Source organism: Argentina anserina, chromosome 3, assembly GCF_933775445.1.
Source record: "Argentina anserina chromosome 3, drPotAnse1.1, whole genome shotgun sequence".
In the NCBI taxonomy this organism is placed as follows: Eukaryota; Viridiplantae; Streptophyta; class Magnoliopsida; order Rosales; family Rosaceae; genus Argentina; species Argentina anserina.
In genome coordinates, this window is record NC_065874.1 from 33,141,707 (window position 1) to 33,161,906 (window position 20,200).

Below are 20,200 nucleotides of genomic sequence, written 5' to 3' on the forward strand. Positions count from 1 at the left end.
GGCCAGGCACGAATATTTCAAAATTGACATGAATATTGGTCAATTAAAACGTTAAACAGGTACCATTGATTGGTCAATGAAAGTTAATCAATATGCTTTTCTTAAAGTTGAGGCATTCTTAACAGGACGGACAGCCAAGACCGTTCCAATTGTGACAATCTGGTTCTGCTACTCCTTCGTCAAAGTCTCCGAACAAGTCAACACTGATTCCATAACTTTCAAGGAAACAAGATGCCCATGCCGGCCATGCATGGTCCACGCTTCATTAAGATAAAGAGCTAACTGGTGGTACAAGTTGCAAGTTGTAGTTGCTTAATCACATTTGTTGCAGCAAATGAATGGCTTTCACTGTAAGGCTGCTTCTTCTGCTTATTGCCTCATTGTTTCTGGTTCCAGAATCTCTTTTGGCCCAGAATAATGATGGCAAAGTAGCTGTAGGTGCTTTTCTCGTTGCAACTGCAGGTAACAGCTCCTCATGGCTTTCTCCTTCTGGTGATTTCGCCTTTGGTTTTCGACAACTTGAAAACAGTGATCTTTTCCTGCTTTCTGTATGGTATGCTAAGATTCCAGACAAAACCATAGTTTGGTTTGCGAATGGAGATAGTCATGCAGCTGTAGCTAAGGGTTCAGTTGTGAATCTGACTGCTGAGAGTGGACTAGTGCTTACAAGTCCTCAGGGTGTTCAGCTTTGGAGATCCGAGTACCCCTCTGGAGTTGTTGCCTTTGGGGTCGTGAATGATACAGGCAACTTTGTTCTTCAAGATGGCAAGTCAGAGACCTTATGGGAGACCTTCAACAATCCTACTCATACCGTTCTACCTGGGCAGGATATCGAAAAAGGAGGGAAGCTCTGGTCTCAACAATCCCAGACTAACTTTTCTAAAGGAAAATTTCAGCTACGTATGCAAGATGATGGCAATCTCGTGCTTGTCACCATAAACTTGCCAACTGAGTTTGCCAACCAGCCCTACTATGCAAGTGACACAACTGGTGACTTGAATTCTTCTACTGCTGGTACAAAGCTGGAGTTCAATAGCTTAGGCTACATGTATGTTTTGAGAGAGAATGGTGAAAAATTCAATATCAAAGACGCAACCAGAGTCTCAGCCACGACCTTCTATCTTAGAGCCACCCTCAACTTTGATGGGGTTTTTGCACTATACTCTCACCCAAAAAGTTACACTGATAATAATGTAAGCTGGAGTCTTGTTTGGTCAGTGCCAGATAACATATGCAGTATGACTATTGAAGCAGGTCTCGGTGTATGTGGCTACAACAGTATCTGCACTCTCCAAAATCAGAGACCAACCTGTAAATGCCTAACAAATTACTCATTACAGGACCCGAGTCATCCGTATGGGAATTGCCCGGATTTCACACAAGGCTGTGAGGAAGATGACCTGACTGTTACAAAGGATCTATATGAAGTTGTAATGCTGACAAATACTGATTGGGCAACCTCATACTATATGCGGTTAAATCCTTCTACTTCAGAAAGTTGCAATCAGTCGTGCTTTGGAGATTGTATGTGTGCTGTTGCCATTTTCAGAGCTGGTTACTGTTGGAAAAAGAAGTTACCTCTTTCAAATGGGAGACAGGACGGAAAGCTTAATACGCAGGCAGGGGCGGAACTAGGAATTCAATATGGGTAGGGCTACTTTTCACATAATACAAATTTTTGTTTGAGGTTTGGAACACAATGGGAGGCTCATACTCACGCCTTTACTATTTAAATTTAAAAATACAATAGGAGGAACATAAAGAGGGACAAAAATCAGAGGATTGATCACAAATTTCAGGACTAAGCCAAAAAAAAATGTCAATCTTGAAACAGAAACCCCGTCCTACCCTACCTGTATCTCAGAAACACTAGAGCACTCGTACCGCAGTCCTTGACGTGTTAAAATATAAAATGCATATCGAGTTCCTTCATCATCTCGTGTAAAGCTTGGCAAGGGGCCTATTTCAACAATATCAGATAATAGGGTACGTAGAGTCTTGAAGACTTATATCTGAAAAATGAACAAGAAATAAAGCTCATCGGTGAACATATTATGTTACACTTTATAGCAGAAGCCATGATGGAGAATTTCGTATGAGCTTCAAAGTTTGAAAATTAGCACTACCATACCCCAGTTTGAGTTTTTGACCATAAATTAAGATTTAAACGAAATGCACAATGCAATGAAATGAGAAATCAGGGCCAATCAATCAAACCAGGATATCTTACAGCATTAAACTATATCTTGTTGCCAGACAGTGGCAAATAATTTGGCAAACACAAATTAAGGAGGCACAAGAAACAGGACTATGTCTGATTAAATGGTTACTTACCTGTGGATAACAAGTAGAAGAACATACAGGTCCCTTGCAAGACAACAAAGCGCGGAAGCCAGTCATCAACATCAGTATCATCAAGGGGAGGAGGTTCTCCTGGTAATGCTGTCCATCTCTATTATAAAGAAAACAAAAATTAAAGTGAGCAGACCATATTTGGCAACGTTAATTCAAAGTAGAATTTGACTTGTTAATACTTAAGAGTCATTACAGTTCGAATGTACAAATAGCCAGACAGACTAGCAGATCGCAAAATTTCATCAACATGTTCCAATATGCACAAAACACAAGTCTTTCAGTGACGTCAATGGTACATTGTGTTGAGACTTCATAAACCAAGGTACAGCTAAAAGAAGTTGCCTCCTAAGACCCAGTATTAGCAATAATATGTAGCTTACTATTGTAAGATCATGTAAAATGGTCAAGTACAAAGTTCTTACTGAGCTTTCAAGTGAGCTTCCCTCTCTTCTATATCAGCGAGCTCTTTTCGAAGTGATTCTAGTTCTACAGCAGATAGCTCAACCTGACAATTACATTACTGTAGCAGGTCAGATGCATAAAAATATCACAACACCTAGTGAGAAATGCAAACAACTACTCAACCAACCTTTTCTTCACCATCTGTGCGAGAACCCCATGGCAGCCCCCCTTAGACCAAACAAGTTCAACTTCAGCATGTGTGCAGCAGTTCTTAATTTTCTTCGACTCCAGCTAATGGACGTATCCTACACCAGATCAAGCAAAGTGAATACAATCAACACACAGTTTTTCAATTTACATTATATTTCGATGTAGAACAGATGAAATTAGCCTCAAGCAATTATCTGCTCTTGGCCGCCGTGAAATAGATGAAATTAGCCTCAAGCAATTATCCACATCAAATTTCTCAGCATCTCATGATAAGAAATAATAAGAGAATGAAAATTATACGAAAAACAAGAGATACCTCAATAATAACGAACTCAATTCAATTTTTGTTTTGCAGAACAAACTACAAATCTCTAAAGAACCCTAAACGAACCCAGATAATCCCGATTTGAGACATTGAAATATGACAAGAAAAGGAACATAACTTCATGAACAAAGCCTCCCAGAAACAACAAGAACAAGTATACTTTGCATTAAAAATTCGATCGAATGGGCAGTGTCTCAAACAAACTTCAAATTCAATGATCCAATCGAAACTACCAACGTTAAACACTTACATGAATTCATTAACTTCTTACTGCTTGACTATAACAAGTTGCAGCATAACAAAAACAAAGATAAAATCTTTGGGCTCAGAAAGAGCGTTTGTTAACGAAACTAACAGCCAAACAAGGAAAGAAGGGAGGAGATCATGATATACATATAATTGGGGATATTTTAGCTAAAATTTCGGATGGGCTATAGCCCTACCAGCCCGCCACTTAGTTCCGCCCCTGTACGCAGGCCTTCATCAAAGTGAGGAAGGGAAATTTTACTGTACCAGTTCCTCAATTGCCAAATCAAGATGACAAGAAGAGGAAGAACCAAACCACTTTGATACGCATTGGACCAGCACTACTTGGTACCTCAGTCTTTGTTAACTTAATGTTAAGTGCTATAGTTTTTCTGGGTTTTTTCTTCATTTATCGAAAGAAACATATAAGGCCTACGTCTAACCAACATGTTTGGGACTCGAATCTGCACGCTTTTAGCTATGAAGAGCTTTTAAAAGCAACAAATGGATTTAATGAAGAATTAGGAAAGGGTGCATTTGGAGTTGTTTACAAAGGAATACTGCAAATTTTTTCTGGTGTTCAGGTGGCAGTGAAGAAGCTCCGTTTTGTTTCACAAGATAGTGAGAAGGAATTCAAGGCGGAACTGAACATAATTGGTCAGACTCATGATCACTCATCACAAGAATCTGGTTAGACTTGTTGGATATTGTGACGAGGAGCAAGAGCGGTTACTAGTATATGAATTCTTGAGCAATGGCACTTTAGCAAACTATCTTTTTGCTGATACCAGACCAGGTTGGAGGCAAAGAATTGATGTTGCTTATGGAGTTGCGAGAGGACTTCAATACTTACATGAAGAGTGCAGCACGCAGATCATCCACTGTGACATTAAGCCTCAGAACATTCTGCTAGATGATTACTACAATGCTCGGATAGCTGACTTTGGATTGGCAAAGCTTTTAATGATGAATCAGAGCCGGACTCGAACAGCCATAAGAGGAACAAAAGGTTATGTTGCACCTGAGTGGTTCCGGAACATGCCAATCACTACCAAAGTCGATGTGTACAGCTTCGGTGTGGTGCTGCTAGAAGTCATTTGCTGCAGGAGAAGCGTTGAAATGGAAAATATCTCCGAAGAGCGTGCTATTTTAACCAATTGGGTTTATGATTGCTACCTCGAAGGAGTCTTGGATGCTGTTGTAGATTATGAAGTTGAGGCCTTGAATGAGAAAACAACGCTGGAAAGATTCATCATGGTTGCTCTTTGGTGCATTCAAGAAGACCCTTCTCTTCGACCAACTATGAGGAAAGTTATGTATATGCTGGAAGGAGTAGTGGAAGTGCATGTTCCACCAAGTCCATCACCATACAGCAGAACAGGATGAAACCGACTCTGTTTGATTAGCATTATGTAGCTTTCCTCTTGTTAGTGTGTATGTAGTACGTTGTTTTAGTAATAAGACGGTTAGACGCTTTTTTTGTCATCAGATGTAGTTTAGAAGCTTAAGTTATGATCTTGTTGGGAATCATGAAGTCATTTCCAAACCTTACAGTTCCATTACTAGTTGAAAATTTTAATAATGAATTACCACATTAAATATCCCAATGAACCTTAATATATAGGTGTAATATACAAAACACACTATCAGTATCCATTATTCCATTTGCAGGTTCACCCTGTCGCAAACCAGTAGCTCCATTGTCAAAAATATTAACATCACTATGGAATTAGGCCTAAATGAAAGAGGTGGCGGCTAGTTCCTCAAACATCAAGAACATGCGTGGGTTAAATTTGGAATTCACCCTAGTTTAAATTGATAGATATAATAATTGAACCCTGTTTCTCTGAATCTGATTTGCAAAAACAAGATATATATTGAAAACTTTAGCACAATTAGCAGTGTAGAAGTACAGTGTTGTATGAAAGCCTTGAGTTTAAGTTTAAATTTGTGGTAGTCTGAGATCATGTCTATTTTTCTGGCCTAGATTAAGAGTATTACAGTATGATTTGATTTGAAATGAGCCTGTATAACTTTGTCTCTCCGCAAAGTGCAGCTGTTAACTGAAAACTGAAGCAATGTCTGACTATCTTCCTAATGAAGTCATTACCAACATATTACTTAGGCTACCCAGTAAATCTTTGGCCATTTGCACCTCTGTCTGCAAGTCCTGGAGGTCCAATATTAAAGATTCGAGCTTTTTAATGAGCTGGTATGCCTGTCAGATGATTTAAGATGTTATGGTTACACCTTCTTGATTTGGAATCCCTCTATAAGAAAGCTAGTAACCCTTCCCAAGCCTGGCCTTACCTTTCAGACAATTGGTGGGTACAATGCTTATCACGGGTTCGCGTATGATGCTATTGCCAATGACTATAAGGTTGTGAGGATTGTCGAGGATTAATATGGATGGAATGGTGACAAAGAAGCTGAAAATCGAACTTATGTGGAGGTTTATTCACTAGCTGCAATGCCATCTCTCTACTTGGTGTGTGGGTAATGAAAGAATATTGTGTGGAGAGATCGTGAATCAAATTGATAATCTTCCGCCCACCTGGTCCGGAAGGAAAATTACCTAGAGCTTTATGTTTTAGGAAAAATGGTGTAGTGGTGGTACGTTAATTTGGGAGGGATTATTATGGAAGCAGAGACGCTAAAAATGAATTAGTTTCGGCAGACCTTGTAAGCGGTCAATTCAAGAATCTTGGGATTTGTCAATATGAACATTACACCATTGATCCTTATGAAGAAAGCTTGTCTTACTTGACAGGAGTGAAGCAGTTTCTTGCTGAGGAAAAAAAGGGGCAAGTTGAGAGCTGTTTTTCCTTTAGATTTTTATGTTCTTCCTAATTTTGTTAGTATGTATGACCTTTAGATTTTGTAACTGCGACAAAGTTTCATATTTCGTGTTGGACATATTCTCTCATTTATTTGGGTTGAGTGTTGTTTTGAGTGATGATGTTTCAAGTGCTGTGCACAACAGTGGTCTGGCAACATGGCAAAGGTTTCTGGATTGATATCTGCAGTTTTATTTGCTCATTGGTTCATGCGATGATTGCTTTCTTTCCAATAAAGTACGTGTAATGAATGGATAAATGAAGTTTTAGGTCATCAATCATCTATATTTGCTATGCTCAATCAGTATAGGCAGTGATCAACTCAACTGCAATTCAGCCCCATGTCTTTTGCAGTTTTGCAGTTGGATAGTTGATTGCACAATTCTGTGTGTTGATGTTAACAATATTATGATTTGATCATCAATCCTTGAGATTACTGCAAACAAGATTTTTCAGTTGGTTTTAGTATTGTTGCGCAACTTTGTCGGAACCTAAAGTAATACATCCAAGGTGTAATCTAACTTCACTCTTTCTTACTCAGCATTCTGCTATACTTGAACTTGAGGATATGATTAATTGGTTTGCAATTACATGTTAATTAGATCTCTGATGTTAACCATCAACCATGTTTATAACTGAGTATAGGCCATGATTCTGCAATTCAGCACCATGCCTTTTGCAGCTGGGTAGTTTATTGTACAATTCTCTATGTTTATGTAAATTATGCTATGGTTTCATCTTCAGCGGACAAGATTCTTATATTAGTTTTGATTAGGGGGCTGTGAGTTGTGACCACCTCAAGCATAAAGCTAATAACTTCGTCAAAGTCCGAACTAAATACATGATCCAATCCAAGGTGTAATCAAACATTCCTCCTACTACCAGGAGACTATCATTCCTTGTATACAATACATCGTGTAATTTCTGAGATGTCTGAAGTTGATTATGCTCTACCCATATTTGAGTACACGATCAGTTTGGACTTCCGAGCAGATCACTAGTGTTCTCAGATTTGGTAATCAGATTTGTAGTTTCACGTAATGTATATTACTCATAATACATCATGCCATGAACATATAGTTCTTCTCCTATAACCTATCCAAAGGAAACTTTTAGCCGTCGGATTTCACGAATAGAATACCAGTTGATCTGAAGAATGCGAATCTGGTAATGCACAAAAGCATGGTGCTTTTTGGTTGTATGATTTTGCTTCAGAGGACAATGCATATTCCAAGTTGCACTATATAGTCAATGAGGACTGGCTTGGATAACAGAACTTTGGTATATGGTAGTCTGCAACGGCCTGGTTTGTAAAACAGAATAAAGCACAACAATGAAATGTATATATCAACTCGATAACCCAGTACTGTACTGCGACAGCTAGATCAAAATTACACAATTTTGTATCACATGGCATGACAAGAATAATCTGTCAGTTTCTTATTGCACTTCAACACATGATTGGATACACATGAAGCCACCAAACTGATCTTACGCTTTCCTAGATAGAGTAAATAGGAAAAATAAATTACCGGAAATTTAAAAGATGTATATTAGGATACAAGGAATCCACACACCTTGGAGAAAAGAGAGGCACTCAAAACCGACTGGCAAAGAATAATGCACTTGCAGTTCAGATTAAGTTGCAGGTGCAAACAAATAAATGAAAACTGCTGGAGAATACAATGCTATCATTGCTATGTTTGTTATCTACACATCTTTATCCTTGGCTTCGTCCAGAACAAATTCCACGTATAAATCCTTGAGAGCAATCACAACCGTGGTTATGAGTGGACCCATAATTGCACCCTGGAAAAGAAGAAGCATAGGTACTGTGTCATGAAATGAAGCGACTCGAGTATACTATATCTTTAACAGAATGGAAGGGGCATCATGTTATTTGTCATGCGAAAATGTAATAATTTTAGCTTAAGAATTAATAATCGAGGTGATATGACCAGATGCTTCCCTAAGCATTGTTAAAATACTAGTACCTTCAAACTCAGCAAACAAGGCTTTGAGTATTGCAAAAGAAAATAAGGAGTCCAATTAGGACATGAGTTGAAGCAAAGCTGGTTCTAATCTTTAATTGACTTAACTTGATGTGAATATTAAGACATATGAGTTGAAAGTAAAGCTAGTTAAACTCTTTAATTGGGTTAATTTGGTGTGAATATGCTCCTGGATAGGCACTATACCTCAATATCCGACACGGATTTGGAAAATTAAATGAATAATGATCGAGTCAAATGTACGAAACATGATCGCTATAATGTAACTTTAAAACGTGAAAAACGTTTACCTCCAATGCAGATGGGAACAATGTCATTCCACCAATGATGCTAAGACCTGTAAGATACGCACTATGACCCGGTATATCCTCCTGAATTTCAGAGTAACCATAATCCATAAGCACAAGATGACTACTGGACAAGATGATGGCCACTACATATCTGCCTTCCAGCAGCAGTTGAAGAGCTGCTGGAATAGTTGCAAACCAAGATGGAAATATTGGCAGTACAGAGCTGAAGATAGCAAGAATGGTGGACATGTACAAGAAGTGTATCTTAAATAATCTGAATAAAAGCCATGTAAGACATCCTTGGAAAATGGCAATCTCAGCTGTTGCCAAAAGAACACCAGAAATGGCATTATTAAGAACTTCAACGCATCTAACCCTTGCAGACTTTGAAATTGGGAGCATACTCATTGCTTGCTCAGTCACTCCCCCAGACTCAGATGTGATCAGGTAATACAATACCCAGAAGAACACCATCAGTTGAGACACAAAATTGAATACCTCAGCTGCTCCAGACACAATAGAACTCCCAATGGAAAACATAATTTTTGCACTGCCTGCAAAAACTGATTTACTACTGGCCAGCATGCGCTGCGAGACATCCATTCCTTGCATGGCGAACCCTTTTGCTTTCTCAACCAAATCCTCCCTGGTGATTACTAATTCTCTAACAATTGCATGCACCTCAGTGTAAATATTTCCCCATTCCCTGTTACTGATCCGATTCCTCAAACTCACAAGCTTTTCTGTGTACGGTGATGGGGTAGCTAAAGCATTTGAAGGCTCAGAAGAATTAGCAGACGATCTTATTGCAAAATGCCTAATCCCAGTGGCAAATTCTGTCAGATTATACTGCATTGCCAAACTATCCAGCTGCTCCGACACTGTCTCATACAACTTGGAACTATATCTATCCACCATTCCAGGAACATCATTCTCATCCATCCACTGCTTAACACCAATCTTCTCAGTATAATTACTCTCCTCCACATGTAACTTCACCGAAATCACCGCGTCCTTACTCTCAACCCCAATCTTATACGAAAAAAACATGATACCTGCTAAAAACCCCACAATCATAGAAAAAATCAACCCAATAGCCACAATGGTCTTCAACCTAACCAAAATCCTCCTAGTGAAAAAAGCACTAATCGGGCTGCGCCTAAAGCTACTACACCTCAAACTCGACACAGTGGACATTGTCGAATCCACACCCTTAGCACTAAACACAAAGCCTAATCCAACAATCCCCAAACACCCCAGACCACCAATTCTCTCATAAGCAAGTATGAGTATCCAAAACGACACCAGCCACCTCAACAGCTTGGAGAACTCACTCCGGTTCCTCCTGCGCTGCTCCGATTTCGGCTTCCGGAGAATCACCCTGAAACAAAGCTCCCTAACCTCCACAAGGGTACCCACAAAAACTCGAAAAATGGCAACAGGGACTGCCAGAACAGTCTCAGTGAGTCCCAGCCTCAATGGCTCAGACCAAAACCCAACAAGGGTCTGCTGTATACCTCTCAAAGGAATAGAGCAAAGCACAGCCCACTGTATAGGCCTCAAGTACTCCTCTAAAAGCTTACCCACAGCATAGAATATGAAAATGGTGAAGGCCAACCCAGCATGGGCCATGGTTATGTACAGAGCTAGCCGTACCTGGGGATCGCCGTTTGGGACGGCTTTCTCATCTGGGCCGGTCTGCTTCGGCTTCTCCGGCGCCGGCGCCGGAGCCGGCGGCGCGTGAGTTGCTTTACGGATGGAGGCTGATCGGAACATGTCCTGCCATGCAGGATTGGCAGAGTCCGGCTCCGAATTCGGGTCGGAGTATGGAACTAATGACATGGGTGGTAGTGTTAAAGATTGAATCTTTAGTGAGGGAGTGGATGAAAGTTTGAATCTTTTAGTGAAAAGTTTGAGTCTTTGTTGAGTTTGGATTGTTGGGTTTTTGGAGGGTTGAGCTGAAATGGCAGGAAAATCAAGAACAGAGAAACAGAGAGATGGGGATTGGAACCCCAATTGGGTAAACTGGATATATTAAATGAGAGAGAGAGAGAGAGAGAGAGAGAGAGAGATATTTGAGGTGAGGGTGATGGTGAAAGGTGGTGGACTTTTGACCATAAATGGAGGAGGTAGGAGGAGAAGAAGCAGATGATGTGGGAAACAGAGAAGCTGTTCTGGCTGGCTTTATTCTATCTGACAGAGTTGGTTGTTTCTTTGTTTGACGAATTGAGAGAGGGGGGCCAGTTATTACAGTTATACATCTTCCGTAGTCGGCAGGCAGTCATAGAAACATGAATTTTCCACTTGTTTTCTTCTTTCTTTCTTCTCCCTTGTCATTTTCCACTTGTCCCCAGATTTTTGCTCCAAATTTTACTACTAATCAGCTACCTCAATCAACTCATGGCAATTAAGGGAAATTAATTTACCAAAATACTTAGTTCTGGGGTTACAAAAGTATTTAAGTTTTGACCTGTAATTAGGGAATATATTCTTATGCAGACTATAGTCATCTCCATAAACATTGCGTTCGACTTTTTTTTGATAGAACATTGCGTTCGACTTTTGTACTTGTATATGCAAGTTCGTGACTTTATCATTCTTTTAGGCCATCTTTACAAAAAGATGGTTAAAAATTAATCCGGGGGATAATGGCACGAGCTATATTCGAATGAGGTATGACCAGCTTATCTCAACTGGTTTAGACAAGAGTTTATATTAGGGGGAAAAAACTACACATTTAGGATGTGTGCGATCCTCTTGATGATCCTAATTGATTGATGATCTTGGCTCAAGAAAACAATTGATAACAATATCAACGTCCACGCCAATAATGCAGACAGCAGACTCATAATTATGAATAGAAAATTAAAAATTATATGAAGCTACAAATCTGATATTTCAACTGGAAAGATTGGCTCACAAAAGCTAATGATAATAAGCTCAACATTATCCTCATCATAATGTCATAGGCATGGATTAATGTACACAGAAATATATGGTTTTATTTCTTATTAAAAAATTCGTGTACATGAAGTCTTGTGGAGCACCATTAATACAATGTAATAACTCAAATTTTCAATACCATCTCTTTTAATTTATCAGAAATTAAGGGAATAGTAATTTGATTAAATTCACATTTTACGCCTTTTATTTTGTCGTTATTCGAAATAGAAATTGGTTTCAAGAGCCAAATGTGTGTTATTTGATTAAATTCATTTGACCCAAGAGTCGACTTTTAATCCGTCACTCTTTTCAGGAAATTTCTTTCACGAAATTCGTAGAATTCGTCAATACGAATTCGTAGACGCGCAACACGCTTTAATCGGATGTCGTATGTAGATGTTGTTAGTAACGGAAGTTTGGTTTCCGATTTTGGAAATAGTATAAAAGGAAGGAGAGGAGATTAGAAATCAGAAAAGCAGTTTTTGTCCAAAATCAGCTCGGTTACTGTTCACCCGACCCAAAAATCTTATCCGGCTGATTTCTCCACCATCCGACGTCGCCTCGTGTCGTGCCACCTATCAAACTGACGGGCTCGACGATCTCCATCTTTTGGGCTACGCCTTGCACTCCGGCGACAACCACACACGGTGCAGCAACTGTCGGAAGTTTCTGCTGTGTCAGCGCCGCCTCCTCCGGCCACCATCCACAACAAGCTGAGTACCCATGAGCAGATAACCACCCGTTACCTTCATGCAGTACTATGGCAGACAGACTAGAGCTCTAACTGTATCGTAACTTTCGCCCGGCCAAAGGCTAGGTTCCGACTTGCCTCACATGTACAATAATCTCACATCATATTGTACCACACATCACGTCCGAAGACAAATTACAATATCTCACATTTTCCGTGATAAAATCATGTACAATAATCACTCATCATATTGTACGTTTTAAAACTTTCACAATATATCCATAATAAAAATCATAACAGTATATTATATAGCAAACTATATATATTCGTATTTATTTACCATTTATACAATATATACATAGTCCACTATATCATATACATGTCATATTTCATAAACACCTGAAAAATTACGTACGATAATTTCACATCATATCGTACCATTAAAATCACACATGCACAATTTTTTCTGTCATCGAAATGACTATTTTTAATGAATTAATAACAGTATGTAATTTAATGAACTATATATATATATATATATGTATTTATTACCATTATACTATATATACGTAGTCCACTAAGTCATATACATGTTGTAATTCATTAAATAAACACACTTGCAAAAATGTTGAATCACCACGAAGGTAGATTCGTAATTCAGTGAGATTTTACTCACCTTATCGACTCGAGCGTAAATCCTCAATTCCGATGATAATTCCTTTCCTCGATTAATGATCACCTTAAAAGAATAAGAAAAGAATTTAGAATCGTTTCGTAAACCTTTAAATGCCGTAACAGTATTAATTGGTTACTGTTCAGCAATTTTCGGTTTTACGAAATTACTGTTCACGGTTCACTATTCACGGTTACTGTGCAATACTCAATTAATACGTATTTCTGTACGTATAAGTACTATATACATATTCCTGTACGTATAAATACTATATACGTATTTCTGTACGTATAAATATTATATACGTATTTCTGTACGTATAAATATTAATACGTATTTCTGTACGTATAAATATTAATACGTATTTCTGTACGTATAAATATTAATACGTATTTATGTACGTATAAATATTAATACGTATTTCTGTACGTATAAATATTAATACGTATTTCTGTACGTATACGTACGATTTAAATGTAAATACAACTCAGTAAATAAAATTTACTAAATTACCCTTTTACAAATTACTTTTTACATTTACTGAAAGTAATTTATAATTACATTTACTGAAGGTAAAAATTAATTACATTTACCGTAGTAAATAAAATTTACATTTACATTTACCGTTACACAGTAAATTACCAAAATACCCTTTCAGTCAAAACTAATTACACCGCCTCACACGGCGGCGCGTGTGGCGCACGCGCCACCTCCGGTCGGCCGCGCGTGGGGCCCACGCGCCGACGCCAACCAAGGTGCGTGTGACGCCACCGCCGTGCCTAAACTCTCCCCCTCCTCCACCTCTATCCTCCTACGGCCTCCGCCGACCCCTAGGCTATCCCTAGCCTTCTCACGCGCCGCCTCTAGGCGGCGGTATCTCCTCCTTCTTCTCCTCCGCTCCCCCTCTCCGATCTACTTCAAACTTCCCCAAAACATTCATAATTACAACAACAAGCAATCCAACAATCGATCTAACCAAAACCCTTACCTAAATCACGAATTGAAATCGTTGAAGTTCCTTGGTAGATTCGGACCGCCTGCGTTTTCGTCCGAGAATCACGCCGAGCTTCGCAGCGTCGCCGGTGATGCGTCGTGCTCGTGGGGTGGTCACGTCGTGGTGGTGAGGTCGTAGCTGCCGGCGGTGAGGAGCGACGCTCGGAGGAGAAGAGAGAGGCTCGGAGGGAAGAGGGAACCGAGAGAGAGAGAGAGAGAGAAAAGAGAGAGCGGCGGAAAGAGAGAGAGAAGTGAGATGAGGGTTTCTGATTAAGGAAACCCTAATCCCATAATTACCTATTTATACTAGTTTCCAAATCGGAAACTAACTTCCGACGTTAATAACTTTTACCGCCGACGTCCGATTCGAACGCGTCACATATCCACGAACTCGTATCGACGAGCTCTACAACTTCCGTGAAGAAAGTTTTCACAACCGAGCGACGAAATAAAAGTCGATAAATTCGTTCGGAAACGTAACGTTATCTTATTAAACGTTCTCGGAACGTTTCCGTTCCCGTTTCGTAACGTTTGCAAACAATCATATTCGGTTTAAATCAAACTTCACAACTTAATAGAATTTAATTCAATTCAAATATTGTTTGAAAACGAGGGTTATTACAGTCCAGGACATGTATGTTGTTCTGTGAAGTGTGCCTATTTCTGGTTAAGAATAACAAACAGGAAAGACCAGAAAAAATTGGACAACTTTGCACAATGTCCACATGACAGGGTAATCCAATTTACAAAAGATTTATCGGTCCTTGTTTCTGGCGAGATTATGTTGTAGATACTAGAAAATAGCCCGCGCGTTGCAGCGGATTTGACTCTTTTGCAATGAAGTTCACGTAATATTAAAGTAAAATTAGGAAGAAACAACCAAAATTGAAAATAAAAATTGAGTATTGGCATGGACTAAAAATTGAGTATTAGCATTGACCAAAAGTGCAATAAAAAAATTCCTTTTGTACAAATAAGATCGAGACCATTTTTTTTTGTTTTACATTATTAAAAGTGCATCAAGTTCATTTATTTGAAGTTTCTCATGATTCACTTGAACAAAGGATAAAAAGAATATTTACTTCTATTTTGTTCATACATCATTATGCTAATATATCCATCTTTATAAAATATAGAAATGGATCATGATCATGATCATACAACATCATAGATCACCAACACTTGATTGAATAAGAAGAAAAAACAAAATGAAGGCCAACATCGAATATAGGAAGAGTAGCAAAAGTTACAGGGAAGAACCAAGCACAAAAACTATATATCAATAGGTATATTAAGTATATTACATAAACTTCTTTGTAAAAATAGGAAGCTCTACTGGATGAATTCATAACTTAAAGCCATTTACAGTAATGTCTTCCTAATTCCCACAAAAGAATAAAAAAGTAAAACAAATAGAATAGAACGAAACATAATAAAATGAGCAACAATTATATCTCATTGGATGAAAACCCAACACCAAAATTCAATCACAAAGCTTGTTCAACTGTCGGAGGCACACTGATTAGCAAGTACGTATAACTAATTCAGCAAGCAGGATCTATATTAGCTTGTTGATTCCCAATGAAATTCTAGAATCACTCTACTCAGAACTGAGCAAAAAAAAAGAATAAAGATTGAAGTACCTACTGAGAAAGCCACAAACAAAGAACACCACTGATTATCCTCGACGTGAAGATAAGACAGAATGCAGAAACTACATTTAAATATTATACACCAAAAGAATATTAGATTAGGCAAAAGTTCTTTAAACTTTAATATATATATTAGTACAATTGATACAAATTGAAACTTCAGCATATCTATCAAGTTCAGTTGATGACTTGATGTAAAGTGAATGACAAATTCAAAAACGAAGCATAAAAGTCTGGAAACAAAATTAACTATATTGAGCCTCCTAGATATATAAGTAAAGCCTTATATCTCTACTAACAGGAGCTAACTGTATTTTAAAACTAATCCTAGCTGTATTTTTAGTTCAACACAGTTTAGGAGTTTTTTTTTCTTCGTTTCCAAAACTTCATACCTCAAAAAGAATAGTTTTCACGGCTAGTAAAAAATGCAGACTGCCGCTTACCGTTTTGATACACATGGTTTAGCAAATGTTTCTGGGAAACTCGGGGTACCTTTCTATGCTAAAAGAACAGAAGCAAATGCTTCAGAGTTTCAACTTTTAAAATTTCTGTCTTATTGAGGTAATAGTTTCTAATTAATAGTTAGTCAATTTTGGCTGTTGTTTTTGGATTTCAACTCTTACATGCATTTCAATAACACTGATGTTCAATTGTACATGTTCAGTATGAGCCATGGAAAAGTAATATCCAACAGCTCAGTAAATGTTCAAATTTCACATGTTACTTCCTGTCAACCAGTTTTTGTAAAAGGTCTTTTTTAGGAATCACCATTAGTGGAAGACGGAGGGATTCTAAACAGAATGCTAAAGGTAGCAGAAATAATGGTAAAACCATTAATTTACTTTGCTTCAACTATCAGTAAATGAAAACTAAGTTGTGTTTGGCAAAGGAAGCAGAATAAACAGTATAGGGTGCTACTGTGGTAGCACAGATAGAGCATGAGAGGGACATTCTCTCTTTGCTAATATTTTAATCTGCAGCATTGTTTATAATTTGGCTTGCTTATGATGATTAATGTATAAATATGAAGAATAGTGACATCAGTTGACAACATATGGTTTAGTGTAGTGTTAACTACTTAACTGTACTACTGTATCATCAAGTATGATCATGAGCTATACTCAAAGTCATATAACCAATAATATGTATTGAAACAGACATAGCACATACAAAAACAACTATCTTAGAGTGATGTGCATATGATACTAACTACTAATTTAGTGATTTGTCCATTTCATTTAAAAGAAGACAAAAAAACTTGGAGACAATCCACAAAGTTGAAGATGAAATTCAGATACATTTAAGAATCCATTAGAATGAGAAACATATCAAATGAAATCTTTGATGAAGCTAAAGTATACATACCTTCTTAAGGAACACCAAAAAACCACAATTTGGTTTTCTATTTTAAATAAGCTACTATTAGTTTTACATCAGTACTGCAACAACATGTTTGATCAAGCAAATGTAGTTTTATGGTTCTTTTGACATGCAATTAGGAAATCTCCTGGACACCTCTCAAGTCATCAAAAGCTAGTGACATAATACAGTTAGAAATTTGCTTGAAATGTTAGACATTATATGCATGCATAAAGACAACCAAGTATTTTGTCCTGCAAGAAGAATACGATCCACTTATTCTAGGATACACTAAAAAAGAGATGAGACATACCTTAATGAAGCAATCCTATTTATATAATAAATGCAACAACTTCCAATGTGGATTCATTTTTATGCAAATGAATCAGCCATTTGCTTCATCTCAGGAAGAAAACTTGAGAGCATTATAGTTCACCTTGCACATCACAGTTTGATGAATCTATTCAGTCTTTCATTACCATACCTGAAACAGAATGGGGTTTGCTAATGTAAGGTTGAACCTAGTTGAGTCATCCCTGATATATCCGCAGGAAATATATCAACTCTAGATCAATTGTAAATTTTTTTTCTTCTGAAATTAGAACATAAAAGTTATATTGGTTAGGATTTCATAATCAATGTTTGATACCTATAATCAACCAAGCCAATAAGATTAATTGGTGAAGCTCATGATCTTGATAAGCATTTTAAGAAGGCTACTACACCTAAAAAGCTACAAAATTGAACAAAGAAATAATAAAGTGACAAACCTGACTAAATTATGTACAATGTAATCAAAATTATAGAACGAAATTGAATGAGAAAAATCAACAAATACTTACAGAGAGGCATTTCAGCAATTTGTAGCTGAGGTGTACAGTAGGAAGGTTAGCAAGAGAAAAGTGGTTTACAGTATGATAAATATCCAAACATTGCCATGGGCTATTTATATGAGTAAACCACAGCTGTACATACCACGTAGATAACCATCTCTTTATCCTCTCTGTGAATCGAACGGTTCAAGTACCTATAAAATACATATGAGTTATTCCTAGCAATAACACTCAAAAGTGAAAACCAATAGCAACAATCCAAAAGCTCCTTTACTAACCGATCAAGATAGTCGGTAGATAAACCAAGCAATCACCAATTACCTTGGTACCTTAGTACATGGACCACAGTAAATAAACCAAGCAATCACCAATGCTGAAGGCAAAAAAAAAAAAGGATACAGAGGTCTACGATTTGTAGTTTAGAGATGCAACTTAAACTAAATCAAATTTAATATTTCTTTCAAATCTTACATTGAAAATTTGCATTGATTCTCAAAAAAAGAAAAGAAAAGGTGCATAGATTCTAGAAATTATATAAAATTGTACCTTAAAACTGATCCAATCTCGGCTTGATTCTTCATTCATGATCTCAATCTCTTTTGATCGATGTGCATCACTCGACAGAGAAGAAAAATCTCTTGAACCAAAGAAGATACAGTATATTAATACAAAAGGTACACCAAAGTTATTCCTACACATAAAACATATTAATAAGAAACTAAAAGTCTAACAGGAGGTACAGTATCCTTCAATCAAACACCAAATCAAAAATCATCTTACAGTGACATAGTCTCTAAGTAAATTATAGATACAATTTAAAGTAATTTGATTTGTTTAGCACTAAAACACCAACAATTATCAGTATATTTGGTTACAGTATACAAACCAAGAACTGCATACATCAAGAAAGCACAAAAACTTAAATTAGAATAAGCAACTGAGCATAACTTCTTGATTCCACCGTGAGGCCTCACATCTTCAATGAAGTACCCAAGGGGAGCTTTTTTGAGTTTGGTGCATTTAGTACTGCTAGACTTCTACTTGTTTAGTTTAGTTTTCCCACCCCTGTATAACAGATCAACTAAAGAGTCAGCACCAATACAAACTGAATAATAGAGTGAGAGGAGACACAAACTACATCAATATAAATTGCACAGAACCAAGAAGCCTTGGCATTTAATTCAGAATCAAGTAGAGTGCTAACATACATGTATACAAAATTGATAAAATTCAAGTGGGACTACTTTAAAAACTTTGAAACCCATATATATAAAATTGATAGAACTCAGGTGGGACTACTTTACAACTCTAAACCCTATCACAGATATAGCTAAAATCTGAAACGTATGACATATATACCCCAATTTAAAAGCCAGGTGAATGTGGTCTTTTGGTCTTCATATACAATCCCCTCACTTCAAGGTTTTTTTGTTGCATGAAATCAATATTTGAATCAAACCAAAATACCAAATTAGATGACATAAATGAAGCAAAGGATATTAAGATTCGAACAACCCTTACTAATATAGAGTAATTCATAATTGTATTAAACTGACATAAAATTGGGTGAATTTATAGTTAATACCAAGGTTCTAAAAAACGCTAGGCGTTAATCGGGCGGACAGCTAAAAACCAGCGCCCAGAGGATTAATCGGATATTAATCGGATTAATTGGGAATTAATCAGCCCAAAATAGAGGCGGCCAAGGATCTGCGGCCAAGGATTAACTTAATACATAATTTATAGGAGATGGGTTATGGGTTATGCATTATAGCTCACACGAATAGGGAGATCAAACAATGTACCTTATTTCCGAGCAACAATCTGAATAACCTGGGAAAATAAAACTCAAAATCAGAGAATTTGTTATGGGTCTCTGTATGTTGCGATCAGAGAGAAATCACAAACAATCAATACCTACTCATAGATTAAAAATTTGTCAATACCATTCAATATAAATAGTCATTAAACTTCGTAGAACAATTTGCAATTTACTATCACAAAATGTACAGGTTTGGGTGATAGAAAATAAAGATCTTATGTAATTATCAAGTCAGATAGAAAGTAAAATTCAATAACACACTAAGTCTTGCAGCCTACCAATATTGACTGAGTTGGTAAACAATTCATAAAAAAAAACACAATTGCAGAAAATAAATACAAATCCAAATTTGCAAACCCTTCTTACAGAAGACCTAAACCATACTGCATATGATTATGTCCAAAATTAAAAGATATATGTACTATTGTTTTTCCTATTTCACTGCCTTCTTTTTGGTTAATTACCTAATTTTGGTTATGCCAATCTAATTGAAAAGAAGAGAACTTGTACTGATTTCTAGTTCTGCAAATCTAATTGAAGCCCAGAAATCAAATAGG

The 20,200-nt window shown here is 37.3% G+C and overlaps 5 protein-coding genes and 1 pseudogene across 6 annotated transcripts in view; 3 read left to right on the forward strand and 3 right to left on the reverse strand.

Annotated features, from left to right (window-relative positions):
• The window catches only part of LOC126788917 (heterogeneous nuclear ribonucleoprotein 1), a 156,219-nt gene that overhangs the window by 82,073 nt on the left and 53,946 nt on the right, over positions 1 to 20,200 (forward strand). Inside the window, exon 1 of one of the 2 annotated variants that reach the window (XM_050514937.1) lies at positions 11,040 to 11,043. The exons of the other annotated variant lie outside the window; for it this stretch is intronic. The gene's annotated coding sequence lies outside the window, so the exon portion shown is untranslated. Of the gene's footprint in view, positions 1 to 11,039; positions 11,044 to 20,200 lie in introns of those variants that run through there. 2 annotated transcript variants of the gene reach the window in all.
• LOC126788918 (farnesyl pyrophosphate synthase) overlaps positions 1 to 20,200 on the reverse strand; it is an 87,391-nt gene that overhangs the window by 36,404 nt on the left and 30,787 nt on the right. The window lies entirely within an intron of this gene.
• On the forward strand, positions 339 to 4,924 carry LOC126787539 (G-type lectin S-receptor-like serine/threonine-protein kinase RLK1). Its single transcript, XM_050513404.1, is given in 3 exon segments — positions 339 to 1,619; positions 3,769 to 4,197; positions 4,199 to 4,924. Coding segments are annotated over 3 exon segments (2,436 nt in total).
• Positions 1,797 to 3,382, reverse strand: LOC126789393 (uncharacterized; annotated as a pseudogene).
• On the forward strand, positions 5,617 to 6,593 carry LOC126787540 (putative F-box protein At5g15670). The gene is given in 4 exon segments (XM_050513405.1): positions 5,617 to 5,742; positions 5,745 to 6,026; positions 6,080 to 6,151; positions 6,522 to 6,593. Coding segments are annotated over 4 exon segments (552 nt in total).
• On the reverse strand, positions 7,882 to 10,799 carry LOC126788909 (uncharacterized). Its single transcript, XM_050514927.1, has 2 exons — positions 8,678 to 10,799; positions 7,882 to 8,184 (listed from the first exon to the last, which is right to left on the reverse strand). The coding sequence occupies exons 1-2, from the start codon at positions 10,517 to 10,519 to the stop codon at positions 8,086 to 8,088; spliced, it is 1,941 nt and encodes a 646-aa protein (XP_050370884.1). The 5' UTR covers positions 10,520 to 10,799; the 3' UTR covers positions 7,882 to 8,085.